Source organism: Aspergillus fischeri, genomic scaffold (genome assembly GCF_000149645.3).
Source record: "Aspergillus fischeri NRRL 181 1099437636252 genomic scaffold, whole genome shotgun sequence".
NCBI lineage: Eukaryota > Fungi > Ascomycota > Eurotiomycetes > Eurotiales > Aspergillaceae > Aspergillus > Aspergillus fischeri.
The window spans coordinates 2461656-2484090 of NW_001509768.1; the positions used below are offsets into that span (position 1 = coordinate 2461656).

At 49.3% G+C, this 22435-nt stretch overlaps 8 protein-coding genes across 8 annotated transcripts; 5 read left to right on the forward strand and 3 right to left on the reverse strand.

Moving 5' to 3' along the window:
• Window positions 1-244: 244 nt before the first annotated feature.
• Window positions 245-5931, forward strand: NFIA_070330 (putative DEAD/DEAH box helicase; the record flags this gene model as incomplete). The annotated part of the gene is made up of 6 exons (XM_001263758.1): window positions 245-389; window positions 444-539; window positions 596-918; window positions 982-2973; window positions 3038-4272; window positions 4329-5931. 6 exons carry the CDS (start codon window positions 245-247, stop codon window positions 5929-5931), a joined length of 5394 nt encoding a protein of 1797 aa, XP_001263759.1.
• A 582-nt stretch (window positions 5932-6513) lies between these two features.
• On the forward strand, window positions 6514-8842 carry NFIA_070340 (WD40 repeat domain-containing protein; the record flags this gene model as incomplete). The annotated part of the gene is made up of 6 exons (XM_001263759.1): window positions 6514-6739; window positions 6807-6908; window positions 6972-7318; window positions 7380-7739; window positions 7791-8562; window positions 8622-8842. The coding sequence occupies 6 exons, from the start codon at window positions 6514-6516 to the stop codon at window positions 8840-8842; spliced, it is 2028 nt and encodes a 675-aa protein (XP_001263760.1).
• Window positions 8843-9323: 481 nt separating this feature from the next.
• Window positions 9324-9788, reverse strand: NFIA_070350 (translocon subunit SSS1; the record flags this gene model as incomplete). The annotated part of the gene is made up of 5 exons (XM_001263760.1): window positions 9324-9364; window positions 9427-9450; window positions 9522-9525; window positions 9589-9647; window positions 9704-9788. The coding sequence occupies 5 exons, from the start codon at window positions 9786-9788 to the stop codon at window positions 9324-9326; spliced, it is 213 nt and encodes a 70-aa protein (XP_001263761.1).
• Window positions 9789-10921: 1133 nt separating this feature from the next.
• NFIA_070360 (RNA-binding protein) lies at window positions 10922-12265 on the forward strand (the record flags this gene model as incomplete). Its single annotated transcript, XM_001263761.1, has 3 exons — window positions 10922-11391; window positions 11452-12059; window positions 12147-12265. 3 exons carry the CDS (start codon window positions 10922-10924, stop codon window positions 12263-12265), a joined length of 1197 nt encoding a protein of 398 aa, XP_001263762.1.
• Window positions 12266-14240: 1975 nt separating this feature from the next.
• On the forward strand, window positions 14241-14839 carry NFIA_070370 (sorting nexin-3; the record flags this gene model as incomplete). Its single annotated transcript, XM_001263762.1, has 3 exons — window positions 14241-14318; window positions 14428-14749; window positions 14811-14839. The coding sequence occupies 3 exons, from the start codon at window positions 14241-14243 to the stop codon at window positions 14837-14839; spliced, it is 429 nt and encodes a 142-aa protein (XP_001263763.1).
• A 961-nt stretch (window positions 14840-15800) lies between these two features.
• NFIA_070380 (telomere repeat binding factor family protein) lies at window positions 15801-17823 on the reverse strand (the record flags this gene model as incomplete). The annotated part of the gene is made up of 3 exons (XM_001263763.1): window positions 15801-16668; window positions 16718-16747; window positions 16808-17823. The coding sequence occupies 3 exons, from the start codon at window positions 17821-17823 to the stop codon at window positions 15801-15803; spliced, it is 1914 nt and encodes a 637-aa protein (XP_001263764.1).
• Window positions 17824-18409: 586 nt separating this feature from the next.
• On the forward strand, window positions 18410-18940 carry NFIA_070390 (uncharacterized protein; the record flags this gene model as incomplete). The annotated part of the gene is made up of 2 exons (XM_001263764.1): window positions 18410-18471; window positions 18529-18940. The coding sequence occupies 2 exons, from the start codon at window positions 18410-18412 to the stop codon at window positions 18938-18940; spliced, it is 474 nt and encodes a 157-aa protein (XP_001263765.1).
• Window positions 18941-19374: 434 nt separating this feature from the next.
• On the reverse strand, window positions 19375-21044 carry NFIA_070400 (uncharacterized protein; the record flags this gene model as incomplete). The annotated part of the gene is made up of 3 exons (XM_001263765.1): window positions 19375-19680; window positions 19750-20244; window positions 20304-21044. The coding sequence occupies 3 exons, from the start codon at window positions 21042-21044 to the stop codon at window positions 19375-19377; spliced, it is 1542 nt and encodes a 513-aa protein (XP_001263766.1).
• Between the last annotated feature and the right edge of the window lie 1391 nt (window positions 21045-22435).

Consider the following 22435-nt stretch of genomic DNA (forward strand, 5'->3'; position numbering starts at 1 on the left):
ATAAAAAGATATAACACAATGGGAAAGACTCTATCAGGACTTTCTGCGAAAATGAAACTGTGCCATAATCCTCGAATTGTGCTGCTAACCTATTGCACCTGCAGCAAGCAAACAATCTCAACCCACCACCCCTCCTTCACTTCACCTGTCTACCCACCCTCTTCCTCATCCCCCAAATTTTTGTCCCTTATTTTCTCCAGCTGTCTGCCTTCTGCGCACACTTGGCCTTCATGCAACAACCACGATGGACGACCTGCGAGACTGGTATGCCACTCTTAGCTCCCAGGTTCTCGATCTGGTGAGTGACTACGCAGGACAAGAGCTGTTTTGTCTTGAGGGAGATTCCGTCGTGCTCCAGTGTCTTGATGATCCCAATCTTGACTTCAAGGGTAGGTCCTCTAAGACACGTACCTTGAAGTTCAGTGTTCCTTACAAATTCTCAGCTGGGTTCCAGCTCCTCCAGGGCGTCTACAACGTTGAGCGACTACTCTCTAAGTTTTTGTCGACGAAATGCAATTTTCATATTGTCTTTTTTGACGGTACACCCCAGCTGATTAGAGGACCGCGCACTAATATTTACTGATTGACGACGCAGAGAACCAAGGGATTTCTACCCAAGCTGCCTCAAATATCAATCGCTCCAAGTACCAGTTGGCGAGGGAGATCATCTATCAGCATCTTATGGTGCATATTCAGGATCAGTACCCTGATCTTCAAGTTCACCGGTTTCCCTCTATGAGATCTCCTGAATTCCACCAGTATGTCCAAACGTATAGTGTCTACTTCGTCATGTGCCACAATGGAGCACTGCAGAACAGACGTCGGCTCATTGATGATACACTTCGTGTTATCTGTAACATGATGACTCTTGGGCTGGATGTGGCAATCATCAATGAGATCGAGTGGCGTGATAGCAAGGTTTGTTTCTTTTCCCTGTTAGTGTAAGAGAGGAGGCTGTCTGACAGAGTACTACGAGTATAGATTTTGACAAGAGTCATTCAAGCGAGCTCCTCCAAGCGCACGTTCATTGAATTAGAAGCGGAGCGCAAGACCCATATGCCACCACACCTATCTATATGCACCCAAGTCCTGCGTTCTATTGCAGAAGCAAACGGCCATCAGGTCAGTTCGGCAATGACAAGTAGGGAGGCTTTGACTGTGGCAGTCGCATCAGTTCTCTTGGCCCAGAATCAAAATGAAGCATCCAAACAGATAATAGCCATCCTGCTATTGCATCTGGCTTGCCTCAAACGATTATCTCTGCAGCAACGAAGAACCGCAAGGCCCGAGATACCAAATGAGGGGCTGTACAACAAGTTCGTTACAAAGTTCAGCAGGGCAGCAACGACCATGCTTCAAACGAACGAATGGAAGGGTTTAAACAAAAACAAATCCTGGGGAGATCTGCATGACCTGTTTAATGGTAGGCTTTTTAGGTCCTGTGCTGCGTATTACTCGGTGGAGAAAGTAGCACACCTGAGCAGCCTCATCAGTGACGATTGGCATACTATTTGGACCTGCTTAAATCGTATTGAAGAACTAGGCGGTCCGGAAGTATTCTTCTCTCAGAACTTTCCGTACACGGCGACATTGCAGCATAAAGAGCGAGCCTTCGATGACGAATATGGAGACGACCAAGACGATGAGGAGGACGAGGAGGATGAGGAAGAAGAAGGAGACGAAGAAGATCATGATGACGAAACGGATGGAGACGGGGCAACAAATGAAGAGGATGAAGACACAGAAAGCAAGTATGCCTTGTTGCCGTTCGAGCACCCAACATTTGATCAACATCTCGCCAGCGTACGCGTAGTCATCGAGAACTCGCAGGAAGAATGTCCCGAGCGAGGCTTCGAGGATAAGACGCATTGGCATACTCGTCGTTTGCTCGATTCCAAGCACAGGACATTTCCTCAAAAGCCAACAACCAAATGGAACAATCCTGCGCGGCGGAACCAGCAAAGATTCCGAGACTTCACCAAATACGCAGCCAGCCTTACCAACGCCAAGGGCAACGTGCTCGAACAACAAGTAATGGTGTCATCAAAAGTCGCCAGAAAGCAACCGAAAGCTGCTAAATTATCGTCTAAAGCAAAGCAGTTGATAGAGAAACAGGAGGTTGAAAGGGCCAAAAAAGAAGAGTCATCATGGATAGATTCATGGCAACGTAAGCTCCTCGGATTACAGAAGCTAGACCTTCATCATCAGGTGGACGACGTCAAAGTTTTCTTAGACCGACAGGAGACCCGGAAGCGAGCTTTCCTCGAGCCCGAGGTTCGCCTATACCTATTGACTCTTCTTGTGGCTCTGTGGCAGGAAGAGACCTCGCCTCAGGAAGAGGATAAGCTTGTCACCTCAGCGAGGGATGTGTGGGACCAAATTCGAACCCTTCGGCACAAAATCAACTTCATGTCTCATGAAATGTATTCGATGTTTCATGGCATATGCTGTAAGCTCAGCATCCATGATACACCGTCGCCATCGTCCTCTCTTCCGAGTCGGCAGTTGTGTTTTCATTTCGATATCAGTTGCATTAAACCACGTCAGCTGGGTGCGCCACTTGACTTTCAAGCCTTTCAACTGCTCCATTGTGGGCCATTTATGGATCGCCAGACTGGCGCAAAACCCGATGACCGTGTGGGCTTCGAACCGGACAAATGGCAGAAGGATGTCCTCGATGAGCTTGACAAGAACCATAGTGTCTTCGTCGTAGCTCCAACCAGTGCGGGAAAGACTTTCATCAGCTTCTATGCTATGTCGAAAGTGCTGCAGGAAGACGACACTGGAGTCCTGGTATATGTAGCTCCGACAAAGGCGCTGGTGAATCAGATCGGTGCAGAGATCCATGCACGTTTTCGGAAAAGGTACCCGGGCCCTGAGCAGACAGTTTGGGCTATCTCTACTCGCGATGTCCGCATAAACGATCCCTTGAAGTGTCAGATCTTAGTGACCGTGCCTCACTTTCTCCAGATTGTAAGTGCAACGAACTCAGCTATCACTCTTCTATAGTATTTCTCAACTGACAGCAGTCTTTAAGATGCTTTTGTCCTCATCGAACGCCATCACATGGGCTCCTAGAGTCAAATGCATCATCTTTGATGAGATTCACTCGATAGGTCATACCGAGGATGGCCTAGTTTGGGAGCAACTCTTATTGCTTGCTCCGTGTCGTATCATCGCTCTTTCCGCAACCGTGGGAAATCCATCAGAGTTCGCTGATTGGCTTCAATCGACTCAGAATAACATGGGGGTGACTCTCAAACTGATTCAGCATACACAGCGCTACTCAGACCTTCGGAAGTATTTCTATATGCCGGCAGATCGTCCCTTCGAAGGCCTCTCCCGATCGAAGCATAAGGGCCGCCTTGAGCCCAAATTTATTCGGGGCTTGCACCCCCTTCACCCAATCACAAGCCTTCTCAGCAAGCAGCGGCAAATGCCGGAGGATCTTTCTCTTGAGCCGAGAGACTGCTATACACTTTGGAGATGTATGGTAAAGTACTCATCAGTCGATTTTCCTGTGCCTGAATCTCTGAGTCCACAACTTGCCCTTCCACGGTTCATTAGGCGGAGCGATGTGTATGAATGGGAGGCGCAGCTTAAGGAACTTCTGTCGACATGGATGCAAGACAGTTACTCTCCCTTTGAAATGGTGCAAAGCGACCTGGAGGCTATCTTCGCACCTGCTCAAGGATTGCAGGTTTCAGAAAGCAATGAGGAGAATCAGAGTGATCTAGTGGTTCCCGAACGTCAAGGCATGAAGAATGAGCTATGCACATCTGTGTTCCCACTCCTCGTGGATTTACATTCCCAAAATGCCCTACCTGCTCTGCTTTTCAACTATGCACGGACGACATGCGAAAAGATAGCGATCACGACTCTAGAGCATCTACTCAAAGCTGAGGACAAGTACAAGAGCAGTGCACCATGGAGGCAGAAGATGGCGGACTACGAGAAATACAGGAAACTTGCGTCCAAGAAAGCTCAAACCAATGAGAAAAGCAAGAAAAAGAGCAATCCTAAACAACCTCGGGAGGAAACTGAGAGCACCGCAAAGGATGTGGAGGAAGATAATAGTCCATTCAAGAGGTTTGACCCGGACAGGCCTCTAGAGCAGTTTTCGTTTGCCGATACTCATAAATTCGACTGGACAGACCTTCTCGAGGAGATAGAAATGATGAAAGGGCGCAAGGTTAAGCCTCTGTTACTCGAAGCTCTGAAGAGAGGAGTAGGCGTCCACCATGCCGGATTGAATCGTCGTTACCGCCAGTGGTATGAGATGTGACCTCTTGATACGAGCATTGGATACTAGCTGACTATTTGCACAGCGTCGAGAGGCTATTCCGCGCAGGATTCTTGCGTGTTGTTGTAGCCACTGGAACGCTGGCTTTGGGTATCAACATGCCGTGTTCGACCGTGGTCTTCTGTGGTGACAGCGTCTTCTTGACCGCGCTCAATTTCCGTCAGGCTGCTGGTCGAGCAGGGCGCCGAGGATTTGATCTTCTCGGAAATGTCATCTTCCATGGCATTCCCCGTCACAAGGCATATCAATTGATGAGTTCACGGCTTCCGGATCTGAACGGCCATTTCCCTATCACGACCAGTCTTGTGCTTCGACTCTTCATCCTTCTTCATAATTCCAAGGAGTCGCCATACGCAGCACGGGCAATAAATTCTTTGCTGTCTCAGCCACGCATTAACTTCGGAAGTGTCGAGTCGAGGGACAAGGTACTCCATCACCTCCGCTTTTCCATTGAATATCTGCGACGCCAGGATCTCATCGGGAGACACGGAGAGCCAATTCGCTTGGCTTCTAGCATTGCGCATCTGTACTACACTGAAAATAGTGCCTTCGCATTCCATGCTCTTCTTCGTGCAGGCTACTTTGAGGAATTGTGCAAGCAGCACCGGAAGAACACCGAGAAGAAGCTGAGGACGTTGATGATTGTGCTCGCCCATCTATTTGGAAGAAAGTCTCTCGGCTATCGATACAAGGAACTTCTGACCCGGAGACAAGAGTTGAAGTCTCCCTCGGTCGTGATGCTGCCACCGCTACCACCGAATGCCGTATCGGCGATTCGAGCCCATAATCAGAGCATTCTCAAAACATATACAGCGTATGTGGAGACATTCGTCAAACAGCACCTGAAAGAACCCGAGCGTGAGTTGCCGCTTAGCAAAGTGCCAGTTGGGGGCAGTGGGCACCAACAACTCAGTCGCTTGCTGGGAGTACTGGAAGCGAATCAATCACGTTCAGCTTTTGTTGGGCTCTCGGGCCACGGCGATCATTTTAAGAGCATGAAAGACCTCTGTAATTCGGTCCGGTCGGGCGTGTTTCTCGAGGAGAGTGTCATACCATACCTTGATGTTTATCCGGATGGGGGTATGGCACCTTTGAATGCTTATCTGTATGACTTCTTCTGTCACGGATGTGTGGAACCTCTTGAGGTCGCCAATTTCATCTCTCGTTCTGACACGTGGTTTCTGCTGAATGACTTCTCCCTGATCCTGGCTACGATCATTGTTTCTCTGCAAGTTTATCTTGATCCCGACCTGAAGAGTTCATGTTCAGAAAGTATGTTCGCCAGCGATGACTCTTCGTCATCTCTTTCGGTCGAGGATGAAGAGGAGGAAATATTCGATGTTCAGTCTGTTGGTCAAAAGGTCGCGTCGAAGCGCACTGATAATCAAGTCTCTCGAATGCGACAATCACTTGGAACTACCCGGGCTACGACTGACGAGGATGTGTTGGAGAAATGGGACGAATGTATGAGCGACGACAGTGATTTCTTCTCCGAAGACGAGGATACCACAGAGATTCAGGGTATTCAGCCTAAGAACCGACCTTCGTTGGTGTCGTTGGAGGTGTTGAATGCCTTCCGCGAGTTAAAGGATCAGTTCGACGAGAAGTTCCATGCTATCTTTGCTTAAAGCAATATGCAAGATGAAGTTTCGGATCATCTCTTGATGGATGTTGCAAACACTAAAACTCCATGGCGGCCAAATCGACACCGTCTGGTTGGTTCTGAGCTGTGACTCGGACATGTTGGAGTGTTGGAGATGCACTTGAAGTAAAGCAAACGAAGTGTCTGGACGATCCGTTCTAGCTACAGTAGATTTGTAACAATTTGACCCATCTCCAGGTTCCTGGAATAATTCTTATGTCTTTACAGGTACCTAGCAATAGATGCTGTAACGCGAGGCCAGAGATTGGCTTGGTCAAGAGCTCTCTGCTCTCATAGGCTGCTCTAGTGAGTACTACAAAGCACTCGGAGATAGGGGTTAACGGAAAGCGGAGAACCCACCGGGATGACATAACCCGGAGTCGGTGACATATCGATAAGCAAGTTAAGCAACAATGCCCCAACTCACTACTACTCAGATCAAACAGATCCGAAAGGCATGGACACTTGCTTCTTTCTTGTTTCGATGTTTGACGCTGCAGAGATATTGGATACCGGATACGTTTGATATAGCCTCCAGCAGCAAAAGTTGATCACTTACCTTACCGATATGAATCCATCTGGTTCGTCTTCCGCTGGTGGTACCAGGTCGGAAGAGTCTCCGCCTCGGAGAGTTTCTGGTACAGTGTGGCACCCGGCTAGAGAGTGGCTTGAACAGGACGAGGAAGACGACATGGATTATGAACCGGAATCCGAGGTTACGGAAGATAGAGACGAGGATGAGTATGACGATGAAGACCAAAATGAGGATGAGGATGAAGATGAAGGTCACTTCGGTAGCTTTCCCCGCGATGGACTGCTAATTTTCCGTATGAGACTAATCTTGGGTCGAACAATTTGAAGACCCTCACTTGCGTCTAGGTAACATACATATTGAGTTCTCCATGGATGATCCTGATCAGGAAGAGACTGGCGGAGAAACTCAAGAAGGGAGACACACTCGAGGTACCATTCACCCAACGAACTACTCGCATTTGCTTCTTTATCGACACTGACTGGTGCAAGCAGTATCGGCTGCTCGATTATTGAATCTGTTAGCTTCCAATGGTCTGCGACATATCCTCCACTACAATGGGTGGCGAGGGGGTACGTTAGGTGATGAAGATGAAGATGACGAAGAGTTCGGTTTCTTGAGATATTCACGAAGATCCCGACGTTCTGGAGCTGAGAATTTACCGAAGGTTCCAAGTGATGAGGGTACGGAACTCATGCGATCCGGTGATTTTGGAGAGGATCCTTACTATGTCGACATGCTGAAGAAACGCAAAAAGACGCTTGCAGCAAAGATTATGTGGAGAGAACTGGGTGTTGACGTATCTGGGAGGCATAGACTGGCTGTGCAGTCAACTGCACAAGTAAGTTTTCGACCTCGTGCGATGGAAAAGGTGCTTTGTACTAATTGGGTGGGCCTCTCAGGATCTAATACCTGGTTCCGCCGCAGACAAGATCATTCATTATGACTCGCGATGTTATTCGGGTCAATTCTCTGACGACGGTAACTTCTTCTTCTGCTGTGCGCAGGACTTCAAAGTTCGGATGTATGATACATCTAATCCATTCGAGTGGAAGTACTACAAGACTGTCGACTATCCATTTGGCCAGTGGACCATTACCGATGCGAGCTTGAGTCCAGACAACAAGTTCTTGGCATACACATCCATTAGAAATATCGTCTGCCTTGCACCGACAGACCCAGCTGACCAATCCGACCCCTCTGTGTTGGACCTATCCTTAGGCCGTGTTGGGCGAGGCTTCCACGACAGCTCACATACTGCGGTGCGCATCCCCACAAAATGACCCGTTGCGTAGTCACTGACCAGGTAACAGATATGGTCAATCCGCTTCTCGGGTAATGGACGCGAAATAGTTGCCGGAAAATCTGACAATTCCGTAATTGTCTATGACATCGAAACACGGCAGTCCGTTCTAAGGCTACAGAAGCACGAAGACGACGTCAACGCCGTCTGCTTCGGCGATAAATCATCGCCTCACATTTTGTACTCTGGCTCGGATGACTCCACGATTCGTGTTTGGGACCGGCGTTCCATGGGCGACGGCCGCGAGGCTGGAGTGTTCATAGGCCATACGGAAGGTATTACATATGTCGACAGCAAAGGAGACGGCCGATATGTACTTTCCAACGGGAAGGACCAGACAATGAAATTGTGGGATTTGAGAAAGATGATGACAACGGCAAGGTTTGCAGACATCGACGTGAGCAGTTATACCACCGGTTATGATTACAGATTCGAGCCTTATCCCGAAGATTACTACGAGCCACATCCACACGACTGCTCCGTTGTCACGTTCCGAGGTCATCGGGTTCTCAAGACACTCATCCGTTGCCATTTCTCGCCATCGAGTAGCACGAACTCGCGCTACGTTTACACCGGAAGTGAAGACGGCAAAGTGTACGTTTACAACCTGGACGCAACGCTTGCGGGCACTATTGATGCCGGACTTGCAACTCTGAATTCGAGACCGCGCGATCCTGATATGTTCACCACCGCGTATGAGATCAGGAGTAGAAGCGGGGAGATGCTGTGGCGGACCTGCGTTCGAGATGCGAGTTGGCATCCCAGCGCGCCAGTCCTCGCTGGTAAGATCATCCTTTTCTAAGTCTGGAAGTACATTGGCGAGATGCTGACAGTAGTTTAGCAACATCCTGGAACGGCTGGGGTTTGTCCACAGGTACCTGCAGCCTGCATAGCTGGAACGATGGTGCTGCTGATGACGAAGGTACTCCATCGATCGGGAAGAGCTACGATTGCAAGTTAAATTACTTGCCCGAGTTCAACCAATACAAGGAAAAATCGGTGCGGAGTCGGCCTGTCAGAAGGAGTCCGTTGGACGAGGAACTTGCATATGAACTCTGGTAATTTCTGTACATAACAAAGTTTCGGTATGTCTTCCCTTAGACTACATTCTTCCCCAGAGTACTCGGATATCTGGTCACATTCAACTGTCAGATCGAATTAGGCGATTGGAGCAAGCACATAGTTCACCGCTATCTTGAGATTTCGAAATGGTCTCATGAGAATCGATGTATTGTAAACAGAACAAAAGCTGCATTTGCCTTCCAAAGCTACTTGGAAGGCCTCGAGATAAGAAAGAAAAGGTGGTATTTATACAAAATTGACGCAAGGGCATAATAACTCGAAGGCAACTGCTTGCCGAATTGTCTGGAGTATGTTGGAACAATGGTCTTCCAGGACCCCATCTCGATTATCGCGATTTATCTTCGTCTCCGGTAGATAGGAACTCGTTTAGATCATGTCGCCGCGCGATTGGCTAGGTTCAAACTCGGAGCATCCTCTTTGGCACCTGCTTCATGGTTGCTATGGATTTGTCGCCTCCATTTTAAGCGCCACCGACGAGGATATTGTTGACGGGAATGTGTACTATAGTGAAAAGCAAATTTAGAAAGGGTCGTCGCATGCTTCCCAGGACTCTGTATACTTACTTAACTTGATGAAGTACCCAATGGCTATTCTAAGAGTAAGCAGATCTCCTGAAAAGTACTGGGGTGTCAATTGTTCTATAAGGAGGAAAACTGACCACCCTAGAAGCAGTTAGTATTAATAGGCTCATAAAGTTATCGCGCAATAAGACGAGAAGAGCTTACCATGATGATGAAGCCCATGCCTACAGCTTGGCTGATCTTGATGAATTCACGCTTGTCGGCTACGCATTGAATTAGATGAGACTCGTTCCCGGAGCTCTATCAAAGATAGACCTACGCTTGGTGCATCTGCGCACGAAAAGCATGCCATCCCGAAGGAAGTCGCGAGGGATATCGGCGAGTTCTTGAATAGTGTCGGACATAGTGCTGTGTGAGTCGGAAAGCGACGTGGGATAAAAGGAGGGAAGATAAAATCAGTAAAATGTGAGAAGGTCAATGGTTAGAGAGACTCAAGAAGCGAAAAGTTTGAGAAGGTAATGAAGAAAAGGTGGATGTGGAATGAAGGAGAGGATGATCTGGACAATAAGTCACCACGATGCTTAATCGACAGATCATCCCCTAACAGGAGAGCTGGCCTTCTGGGGTTCGGACTTTTAATTCCGCCGGGCCGGGGGAAGTCAGCTCCACAAGCTCCAATCGACATCAAAGCTGCCGCTTCTCTCTTGTTATCGCCGTTGACGCGTTTCACTTCGTCTTCGAAGGGATAATCGCTTATCGTGCTCGCTCATCCTCGACTATCGACCTCCATTGTGCTTTTTCGTCGCCTCACTCGGCGTCCAACCGTCCTTCGAGAACAAGACAGCGGAGACAGATCAGTCTGGGATCCTGTTGACTGCCTGGGCTGCAACAGCCTTGACGGACCTCTACTAATCTTTTAACCCCTCAGTCTACCTACTAACTCATTGCACCCTCTGTGATTTTGTCTCAAGACCTATACCGTTCGTGTGTGTTAGCAAAGTGCCTTTGCCAGGCTGTGGCAGTCTGGACTCTGCGCAGCGCCTCAGATTCTTTTGAAATATCTCCGCACCCGTCTCTTTCATTATCGAAACTTCTGATACCTATTTTGTCTGTATTTGGAACACAAAGGAAGAGGAAAGTGAGAAGAATTACCTACGCCCTGTGTCTCCGTTCAGGAGCTGTCAAATCTACGAACTGGTGGAGACTTTGTTCCTTTTTGAAGCTGTGTTCGCTTCGGATTGTACGTATCTTCGAGCCTTCTTCTCATACTGTGCTACGCTCGTACGTTTTGTCTTTCTTCACTATTTGCACTTATTTGGTTTGCTTGGCTCTGCACTACGGCCCTTGCCCAAGGGAAGCCAAACGTTATTCAAGATTCCTTCCAATCAACACATGTTCTTTCCTTGCTAATGAAAATCTGTGTGTGCAGACATGTACTTCCAGTGACTGATCGAGGCTGAAAGAAGAACCAAGAAAAACAAAGATTGTATATTTGCACAACACTCTGCCTTGATATCACGATCTATATCTAAACACGATGGCCACTGAAGATGATAACTTCGATATTGACATCTATGGTGACGGCGGTGGCTACAATGCCAACGATCAAGGAGACTATATCAAGCATGAGGACACGGAGCTGATCCTAGATGCACCAGAGCAGACACAAAACGGCGGCGCTGGCCAGGGCCAAAACAGTACAGAGCAGAAAGCTCAACAGGAGCAGGGAGACGGCACCGGTCCCAACGGTGAACACGTAACACAGGCGCACGACGCCCAGCAGCAAGAAGCTTCTCAAGCAGCCCCGGCGCCGCAACAGGGTGTAAAGCGCAAGGAGCACGATGATCGCCCATCGGACCCGGACGCTACAACTGCTTTACTCATTTCTGACCTGTATTGGTGGACTACTGACGATGACATCCGTGGCTGGATCAATGCAGCCGGGTGCGAAGATGAACTCAAGGATGTAACGTTCAGTGAGCACAAAGTCAATGGTAAAAGCAAAGGGTAGGCCTTCTTTTCTGCTTCCTGCGAGTTTTGCCATGCTAATTATACAATACAAAACAGCCAAGCGTTTGTTGAGTTCACAACACTCCAAGCTGCGACAGCTGCCAAGCATCAAATTGAGAACTTGAATGTCTCAAGTCAAGGGGGCCGTAAATACATGGTTCATTATACGAACCCTCACACAAATCCATTCCGCACACTTCCTAAGGACGCCCCTATGCGCAAGGACAATCAGGCGCGCTCACTATCAGGAGGTTTCAACTCGCCGAATCAGAACATGAACTTTGGCATGAACAACATGGGCGGAGGCTTCCGCGGCGGACGGGGAGGTTTCAACAACCGCGGCGGCATGAACAACATGGGAGGCTTTGGGGGCAGAGGCGGCTTTCAGAACACAATGGGCGGTTTTCAAGGCAATCCTATGGTCGGAGGCTTCCAGGGCAATCCAATGGGAGGGATGCAAAACTACGGTTTTAACAACCGTGGCAATATGATGGGCGGTGGCATGCGCGGCGGTCCTGGCGGAATGCGCGGTCGCGGTGGTATGGCTGGGCCGAATATGATGGGTATGCCAGCGATGAATCCCATGGGTGGTATGGGTATGAATCCTATGGCCGGTGGGATGAACCCGATGATGGGTGGAATGGGTGGAAACATGGGCATGCAAGGTGCGTCTAGCAGTGCTCGATGTCTTAGAGACACTTTCTGTCATCGTTGGCGGGGGATCGTGCGTTTTCTGACATACCTTTTACCAGGAACAGGCGGCTTTCAAGGCCCCAACCCAGCTTTCAATCAAGGCTTCTTCCCTCAAAACCAGGGAGTCAATGATGGATCGTGGAACCCCCACGGTGCGAAGCGTAGTCGGCAGGAGTAGGGTGATGCTCCTCTAACAGTATCTTTCTTTTCTCGTTTCTGCCCCAATAAATCATTATTCTCGCGTGGCATCTGAACCTGATGGTTGTGAACTCATCTGTACCAAAGTCTTTTCTATAACTCTTTCGTTTGCGCTGGGCTGTCTACTTTCTTCTCTCTTCGTCAATTGTCGTTACTTGAAGGGTCTATTGGGGAATCTGGCTATTCATTTTCTGCGGGTCTGCAAGCTTTTTCCAAGGTGTATTAGATAAATTGAAAGTGTCTCATTTCCTTTTCAGGTGTCTCATTGAGTGACGTTGTCTCCCTGGATTCAAGGACTCTTCGCTCACAGTCGCTTGTATATATGCCTGGGTCTGCGAAGCCTTAAGAGTCTTTGGTGTTAAGCATTGGTTGTTGACTCTGCAAAGCATGCGCCGTGATGCCATTTTATTCAGAAGACGCCAAGTTACCATTTACTGGTGTCTAACCGGAATTCAACTGGTGTTCCATCAGCGCACGAAGTTACTGGGGCAGTCATTCCGAGACCTCGTCTCGGTCAGAAGCAATCTATAGTGAGCTACCACCAGCTAAGGAGTACCTTCCATCAGCATCTGGCGCCAAAACGAGGTATGAGACTTGAGATTCTGTCGGTCCTCAGGCCCTATTGATAACGCTGACAACCTTTCTGAATGTTCAACAGAGGATGGAAGACACATAGGCTCCTTTTTTGAGCCGAGCTTGGGCAGACAACTTCGGTGAATGGAGGCTGAGGTTATACTTCACTCACAACCATACATCATCGTGACCATTACTCGCTTGAGTCCCCCGCCAATTCCTTCACTATCCCTTAATACCCAAGTTCTTTGACTTTGCCGTGAAACTTTCAAGGAGGCAGAACGCAGGCCAGACAATCAATCATCTCACCGCTACCCCTAATCGAGTCCAATGAGTCTCACACCTCCAGTGACCCGGGATGAGTTTGAATACTACAACCATGAATTCTACGCCATATCGAATGATAAGCCCTACCGTCGCTCCAGCATCGCTGAACTCAAGGCCTTCTTCTTCTCGTCTTCCTCGTAAACGTCTGTCCAGGACCAGCCTGCTCACTGTTACCGAGCTCAGCTCCTTCACTATGGCCTTCAGCCATCAGATCGCAAGGGCACGCGATGTTGAGACTTGTAGATGCATTGAATCAAGACAGCGGCGAGGTTTATGTGAATCCATCTGTACTGGCGAGATGAGGTTTCTTGGAAATGGAGAGATTGAGGAGACATTCAACGTGCCTGACACGTATACGGACTACATTGGCTGCAACTTCTGGGGGAACCGCACGTCCGACAAGAATGAGACTCAAGCCCCTCGGGATGCTTGGAGTATGAGGGATGAGTGGCACACTATCTGCGAATAAGCTCTCCGGCACTGGTTTCGAGAATCGACGATGGGTCTCTGTGTGCATTAGGAGCTGCAGTAGGATCGCCGAAGGATTGTCTGGGGTTTCCATTTGTGGGTCCTCTAATTTTTCGACCGGACGTTCGTAGTCAGGTATTCGTCTCTTCCTTGCACTTGAGCCTACTTTATTTGACCATTGACCATTGTATTGACGTATGAAGTACTGAAGTGTCGATAAGCGATAGATAAGAACACGATAACGGATCAATGATAATGCGAGCTGTCACCCGTCACTTTACCCAGAATAGTCTAGAAGACAAGGATGATCCCATGAATAGCACAGCGATCCCTCTGCCATTACCAGGCATTCTTGAGGCAATAGTGGAAAACTCTCTCTCACACTTCTCTGCTATAATCCCTCATACTATCCTAACGGTCAAGACATCCACTTTTCTCTCAGAGTCCGCGCACCCTGTAACGATCGTGCTCCTACCTTACTGACCAGTCGCAACATCCGTCTTCCCCGCGGTCCCTTCCCCCACCCGCTCTCAGCATCCTGTTGATCTTCCCATTCACCCTTGGGCATAAGACACCCGTCATCGACAATGCAAGCCGTCCCTGAATCACGACAACAGACATTCGAGGAGATCTACGGGCCTCCCGAGAACTTTCTCGAGATTGAGGTACGCAACAGTAGCTTCCATCCCGAAACTACCCCGCTCTATCAAGTCACCGACAAGTCCGATATCATACTCGCAATCCAACTCGAGACTAACCTCTCATCGTATTCAGGTCCGTAATCCCCAGACACATGGCACATCCCGCAACATGTACACCTCGTACGAGATTGTCTGCCGAACAAACATCCCCGCGTTCAAACTGAAGCACTCGGTCGTGCGCCGACGGTACTCCGACTTTGAATACTTCCGCGACATCCTGGAGCGCGAAAGCACGAGAGTCACGATCCCGCCCTTGCCGGGGAAAGTGTTCACGAACCGGTTCAGCGACGACGTAATCGAGCACCGTCGCGAGGGTTTGCAGCGGTTCTTGCAGATCGTTGCCGGTCATCCGCTTTTGCAGACGGGGAGTAAGGTGTTAGCCAGCTTCATACAGGGTGAGTTATCTTCTCTTGGTCCGGTGGTATACCAAGAAGAGAAGGGCTAACCGCTGTGTAGATCCAAACTGGGACCGCAATGCTTGGTAACTGATACTTCCAGCGTCAAGGTCGTCTCGTTGCACTCCAATTCGGTCATATCCTTTCCTTCTCCCCCTTATAACCTCCCAATGACCACCAGCGTCTCAGATATACGTCGTGTTCGCTGCGGTTCCGCACTAGCTTCCTCTCCCCCTCTCTTTCCAAGGCCCATACGACTGTTGAATTCCACATTTGATTTGTTACGCAGGAGCGCAAAAGTGTAAAGCAGCGTTTCTGTGTTCGCCTCAAGACACTTTGGGGGCGGCATCTCTTTGTTTGCTACTATTGCAGTACGGTGACTGTATGTTTCCAGACAGTTGCACTTTTGACAATTGCCGTATATCGCACTTGGTTCACATCCCATTTGCAATTTTTCGCGTCACGTGGATTGCCGTCTTGACAGCATGGCGAACGTCGTGGTTCCGCTAATTCAGCGTTAATTTCATTGCCCCAATATGGACTTTGCTACTCAAGGCTCGAATTCCTTCCCTGAGTCAAGTAAGGGTTACTGTGATAATCACATACGTCTACGAGGTCTGCGAGGCCCTAGAAAGATCTTTCTGAGAGGTGAAGAGGAAGTGAAATCCCGATTCCGGAGAATTATCATCTGTCTCGTCTCCGGTAGAAGATTAGTTTCTTCTAATCTCATCTATTTTTCCTTTCCTTTCCTTTTCCATTTCCTGATCCCTTTGCTGCCAACGCTGAGCCGGCATGGATAAAGGCGTGTGTTTCAAAACTTAATCAGCAAAACCATCGTGTACTGCGGGGTATTGGTTTGGTCAAAAACAAAGCAATTGCGATGACAAAACAAGGAACGAGATGAGGCGAATGGAAAAAGCGAGAATGAGAGTGTAAAAAGGCCCGAAAATGGAGAAGCCTGCAACGGCAACGAGTGTAAGTAGGAAAATCAGAAGATCATAGGCAGCGAGAGTAAGAAGGTCAATAAAGGCTGGCATAGAGGAAAGTAAAATTAGGCCAGCTCGTCCCAGACCATCGGTGCGAGGGTGTTATCCGCCCAGGATGCGTCAACGCCGGGGGCATTCGAAGAGTTCTCGTCCAGCGGGAAATGCAGAATTGTACTTCCTGCTGGCGCGTTTGCCGCCGCCTCGAGCAAACCCTGTGGAGGAGCAGGCGGAGAAAGGGCAGGATCAATAGGTCCCAAGGAGACTTGGTCTGCCCAATCAGTTTTACCGCCTCGTGCGGAGGACGTGGATTGTCGAGTAGGTTGTGTATTGGGTTTTAAGGGAGGTGCTTTTTTTGTATCTGCCAGGCCTACGCCTTGACTCTGGCTATGTAGTGATCTACCATTGACGGAGCCCCCGTCACGATACGCGTGGGGAAACTTGGTTCGGAATCGATCCCGAAGATCAGTTGCTTTCCGGTGGCTAAGGTTCAAGCGTTTATCTTGCTGGATGAGTGTCCACTGGAATCCGTGAACGGCATACCCTTTGAGTAGAGCTTCGTCTTCAGCGACGGTAAATGGGCGGCGGGAGCGACGCCGGGATTTCATGGCAAAGTGTGGTTCAGGAATGCCGAGAGAAGCAAGAGTGGATTTAGATCTATTTGAAAGAGTAGGTGTGGTTTTGAAAGATGGCCCGTATTTCGAGCGGGACTTTGGAGTTTTGGTATCGGCTTCCGAGGACGAGCCGGTGGAGGCTGACTCGTTCACATTGGCCATTGAGCCCCCATTGGAAGTATGAGACTCCGAATTGCTCGGTCTTGGTTGTGGAAGCAAAATCTTTCCAGCCGTGCCATCGGAACCTTCCGTCTCAGCTCTGAGGAGTGCATTGGCCAACGTATCGTGCAACTGCTTTGTGGCCTCGTTCGGATCGGCAGCGCTATAGAAAGTTAGAGGGCTGCAACCGAAGAATGTCAGTGGAAACTCACCGATATGCCCAGGGACAACAAACCCGAAACCTAAAGACGTAAAAGCCGATGTTAGCTCTTGGCTTCTCGGAGACTGCGTGCAAATCATACCTGTCTTTCAAATTTGAAGCACTTCGTTTGTTGAATTTCAGTTCTGGCTGCGCCAAGATAGCTGTCCAGTTACCGATACCGCACTTGACCACCCCGCGAAGTAATGCTGTCGTCTCCTCCTCAGTCCATTTGCGAACGTTCTTACGGGAGCGGCCCCTTGTCTTTGGAGAAAGTGGCTCGACATCATCCGCAGGTGGAGTAGGAGTCTTATCGGATTCGGACTTGTCACTGTCGCCCCCGGGTCGATCAACGGTCGCCCCGTTCACCAAAGGGTTTGCTTCCACAGGATCCTGGTCAGCACTGGCGGTCTTGTCATCGATGGGGGAGTCAAGGATATCCTCGATTCTCCCTTCCCTTCGTTCAGCAGTCTGAGTAACCGTCGTCGTGGTAGCAGTCAATGTAACGGACTCAACAACAGCGACATCCCGGGATGGTTTGGTGAGCAGTTGCGTGATGGAGCCAGGTTCGATAGGAGGCAGGAGAGCAGCGTTGGGGGGCGGTTCATTCAGTCCATTGAGAATTGCAAAAGGTCCAAATGGCGGAGGTCGATGTCCTTTCTGTGCCTGAGGGATCGGAAGCTGCAAATGTTCTCCGAAGGAATCTGTCTGAACATCTAAACGGCGACGCTTGCGAGCCAGAGAGTCATCGTCAAACGAGGAATACGGGAATCGTTCCAAAGCTCGTAAGTTAACAAAAGCTGGCAATATGGTTTTTGGAGGAGGCTCCAAGCTCAGAAGCGTGTCCACCGCATGACCGTTCTTCTTCGACTGGGCAGCGTTCAAGAACTCCGTAAGAGTGGGGAGATTGGCGGGCTGATTCGCTCCAGGCGTATTGGATTTGGTGCTCGCATTTGAATCACCAATTCCAGTGGCATTCGGTTCAAGAGGTGATGGAGCGCTCAGCAGACGGGAAGAGACAGGCTGTCGGAGAGGAGCAATGCGGAGACTTTGGAGCTGTGGAAGTTCGCGATACAGAGACTCATCAAGAGGTCGAGATAAAGTGCCGTTAGGATCCATTGTAGGGTTTCGTGCCATCTGAAAGGCAGGTCACAATGCGATGATGGGCATCACCGAACAACCAGAAGCTGCTGCACAATCCATTGTGATGAGAAGCATTGGAAACTCTACCACCAGAAGAAGCAGAAAAGCAGGTTAAGAATTGCCCGAATCCTGATGGGATCATGATGGAACCCCAGGCAGCATTACGGGAGGTAGAATGGGCCAGAAGCGCAGTTCCGGTTTTCGGTGCAGATGACTAAGGCCGCCATCATGGGTCCATCGGGAATCTAGATCCTTGGATTTGCCCCAGAAACCTGGATATTAATCAATTCACTGGAATCAAGGTGATTCAGAGAAGGCAATATACTGATCAGTGTGGAGAGCAGGATGTGTATTCACTGTTTTGAGTAAGGGGCAAGGCATTAGGCTGATGATGGGTACGAACACCTCAGGATCGGCTCTCATCTTCTTCTCTGAGCGAGTCGCCCCTTAGTAAACAACAACCAATAGCTTCATCTCTCCACAGGGTGCATAGTCAATCTCATCATCTTTCGAATCAAGTCTGTCCGATTTGAAGCCAAGAAACGATCCATCAAGTCTGAAAATGTCCACTATTTTCCCGACTTGGCCTCACGTCCTCTTTGCAGTCATAGAGCCGATCACGCTGTACACCCCCGACTCTCATCCATGTACCATTCTGAGGCAATCAACTAATAGACACAGCATCGGAGGTTGGGCTCTCCCCTTCTGGGACCTCAAAGCGTTCATAACAGATCAAATTCCTGGTCTCGCAGGCCCGGAATCCGTCCATCCAACCAGTGCAGCCCTCGCCTTCCAGCTAGCCAACCTCTATGGTCTCCTCAGTATCCTAGGCATCGGCGTCTGCTACTCGACTACCGAGCCCAGGGTGCTGCGTAACTACCTCTATGCTCTGGCCATCGCTGATGTGGGCCACATCTACGTGACGTATTGTTGCATGGGCCATGACAAATTTGTCGACGTTATCAACTGGAATGTTTTAACCTGGGGAAATATTGGGATCACCGGCTTTCTGATGATCAATCGAATTGCTTATTTGGCGGGGTTGTTTGGAGAGGCGAAGGGGGCGGCGAATAAAATCCAGAAGCGGGTTTGAAACAGGTTGGATCGGCAGGGATGATGTATTGCTTGCAACGTTCTTGCGAGGTGCTGCATGAGCTAGACTCGATGATTGTCTGAGGGACTCGATGCATCTGAAGGGTCTGTCTCTGTCGAAGATCATGATATCAGCGATAAGAGGTAGAAACGGCGAGAAAATAACAGCTCCCCTTCGATCAATCCAGTTGAAAGGTTTGAAGAGACCCGTGAAATGAGGCTGCTAAATACGCGATAAACGCGTTCTATATGCGAAAGGCAATCCATGATCTGAATCCAAAATCTTGTAACCTACCAACTAGATGAGATCAATCTAAATGAACCACATACAAATGTCATCCGCCCATAGACAAGCAGCAGTTCTATCCTTCCTGTAACGACGAACCCTATACCAAGAGACGTCTGCATATCATATGAGCGACCTGCACTCGTTCATCAGCGTGTACGAATCTGCAAGTTGTTGAAGAATTGGCGCAATGCTGGCTCTCCGTGCTGTTGGATTTCCCGAAGGTGTGGCAAGAGAAATGGAATGCCTGGAAACTCTTGAAACTGCCGGCGATAGGCTGCATAATTCCGGAAGGGGTTCAACAGATAAACTAAGTTAGGGGGTAACACCGGATTCAGAGCTACGGTACTAGTGTCGTTGTTGGTGTTGGTAATCGTCAGAGCTGTGATGCTGTACTTCTGCAGACCGTTCAGAACAGCAGTGAACGAGTGATAGTTGCGATTGGCCAAGAGAGCCTGTATCAGGAGTCAGCGTTGATGGGAGATTGAGGTATGACATCAGCTCGACAATAGATCCGTACGCACCTCTGCACATTCCTGCAAATATGGTACCAGATCTGGCAAGGCTGAGCAGCATTCCCACACGGCCGTGCTTAACAGGCCCCATTCTTCGACCAAGCGTCTGGCTACGGAACTCTCCTCAGCAATTGATGGGGCCGTCAGCTTTGAGAATTGACCTTCGTCGATATTTGTCAGGGTTCGCGAGAAGTCCACGGCCGATGTCGAGGCCAAGAGGTCGTCCAAGAAACACACGCTGGTGTTGAAGGGCTGAACCCAGTTCATTTCCCGTGCATGCACGTATGCTTTCTCAAAGCGCACCCCAAGGACGGAGAGTACCTTGAGAATGGAGGTAAGGCTGGGTGGGGAATCCTGGAATAGGTTCTGAATAGGCCCAGCTATGAATTCGAACGCCAGCGTTTGACTCGAGACTAGCGGCACATCCAACCCGGTCTGAGATTGCATAGAGAGCAGACAGTGAACCAAAGCACGATGGGCGAAGGGGCTCCGGCCTCGCAGGTGCTGTGCAGAGTGTCAGTAAGAAGAGTCTGCAATCTCATCACCTGTACAAGGCCACCAACCTTCTCAACCTCAGTATACCGTGCGAGTTCCTCAGGGAATGCATTGAGATAGTTCAAAAGATGAATGTAAAAGGCAGTGTGCTGTTGTAGGAACCAATCGACGGAGGCGGCTGGATACCCCAAGGAGTAACGGACAAGCTCCTCAAAAGAAATGCGCTTAAAGTGAAGATGACTCTCCGCATCAATATCTCTTGCCAATGCGCGAGGATCCAGATCTCGATCCTTCTGTGAGGGAAACCAACTCCAGGGAACAGAAGGAGGGCTGCTAATCGTTGACCGGCGAAGAATCTCTTCCACCTTTTGAATATGAGACAGGTTGGAAAGGAGGAATCTCTCGTGCGGCTCGAGAAGTGAGAGCAAGAAGGTGTCTATCGTGGTTGCATTGCGGCTTTGCAGCGAGGTGCGGGGGAGATTGGGATCACGAAAGAGCCCGTAGCGGATTACGCGCTTAATCTCTTGCACGTCAAACGCCCAGAGCACCGTAGTGGCTTCATCTTCCCACCAGCGGTAGGGTACAAAGAATGGTGTCATCTCGGAGTCGGAGCGGAACAAGGACGTATAACTGGATTGCTCCGGCATGTATGTTACCCTGCTTGCTTCCCCGACCGCATAACCGGGCGAAGACCGGGACATGTCGGTCTCTGTACTTGACAAGAGGAGAGAGCTGTTGTCGGAAGAGGTCGCTATTATCCCAGGCGACGGCTCAAACATGGCTTCTTCGTAGGGGCCGGCGGAATACATCTCAGAAGTCTGAGAACCATATCAATCACTTCGAAAGCATGGAGGGGCAGATACCGTATCCTGCTACCTTTGATGTTTCTGGGCAAGACTCTGCGGTTTATCAAGCTGACACGAGTTCAAAGACCGCTGGTAGGTCCTATCTCCAGAGATCCAAAGTCCAGCAGTGGGAGAGTCTTGAGGAGGAAAGCGACTTCGAATTTTGGTTGATCAAAACAGTCTGCGAGTGGGATTTGCATGAACGATACGTGATACCCCGTAGCAGGATAAGGTTCAAGAAGAAAAAAAGAAAAGAGAAGAAAAAGAAAAACTACGCAAGTGAGGACTTAAAGACGATCAAGAAGAGGTAGGAAGCAACTGGTAACAAGCCAAGGCAGCTATGGGGAACAATATCGGCGTTGGAGAAGTGGGAAAGGTGGAATGGAGACTTCTATTATTATTACAGCTAAGAGCTTCAATTTCCTTTTCTTCAGCTGTGGCTTTTGCCTTCTTCTCCTGCTTCTTCTTTTCCCTGTCCCATTCTTTTCTTATTCCCCAAGGGGGCCAGAGCTTGGGCTGTCGTCTCAGAAAGCATACTTACCACTTGAATCTGCAACGTTTTGCCACGTTATACAAATCACGAGGAAAACTTATGGGTCTCTCGATTCCTTCATCATTGGCCGGAAAGTCTAGTAAACAGTTCTTTAGAGCTTCGGACCGGCAGGACAGGGAGGCATGGCGGCAAAGGTGGCGTATGGCGAAGGGCGAAGGGCGAAAGGGCGAAAGGAGTTGACCCATATCCAAATTACTGGGTCCCAGGAGCCAGGTTAACCTTGAAAGAGGGAGGGGGAATGTTCACATGGGAGATATGATTGACTGCTGGAGGATTAGACTATCCATTTGGGCCAATAGTCTTGTATTATACGGAGGAAATACCAGAGGTGAATCAGGTCGGGGGATCCGGGGGTTTGGCATAGACTAATTCATTGAATTCTTGCGTTTCATCCGTACTCCATAGATACATAGCGATGGAGTGACTAGAAGAAAGGGGGGCTGGGCAGCAGCCACCGCTGATCAAATAATAGCCTTTATTGAACGCAGAGATATCATATCATTATCATCGCATTAGGACTGCCCATTGCCAAATACACGAGCCGCCCATTACCATTGGTACATAAAGGAGACGACGGCGGCAACTGCGTCAAAGCAAAGGCAGAATGTCAAATAGAAATCGAGGACAGGGAGTGAATCTTCCCTCGATTAATTCCCACAAATTACAGTTATCTAATTACCAAGTAATTATTCGAATGCGGATTTGACGTACCTGGCTGGTATCGAACTGCACCTATCCCACCGTTGGGTTGGACTCGGTGTGCCCGCGGCGGTCCAGTTGGTAAATCTTTCCCAACATCGCC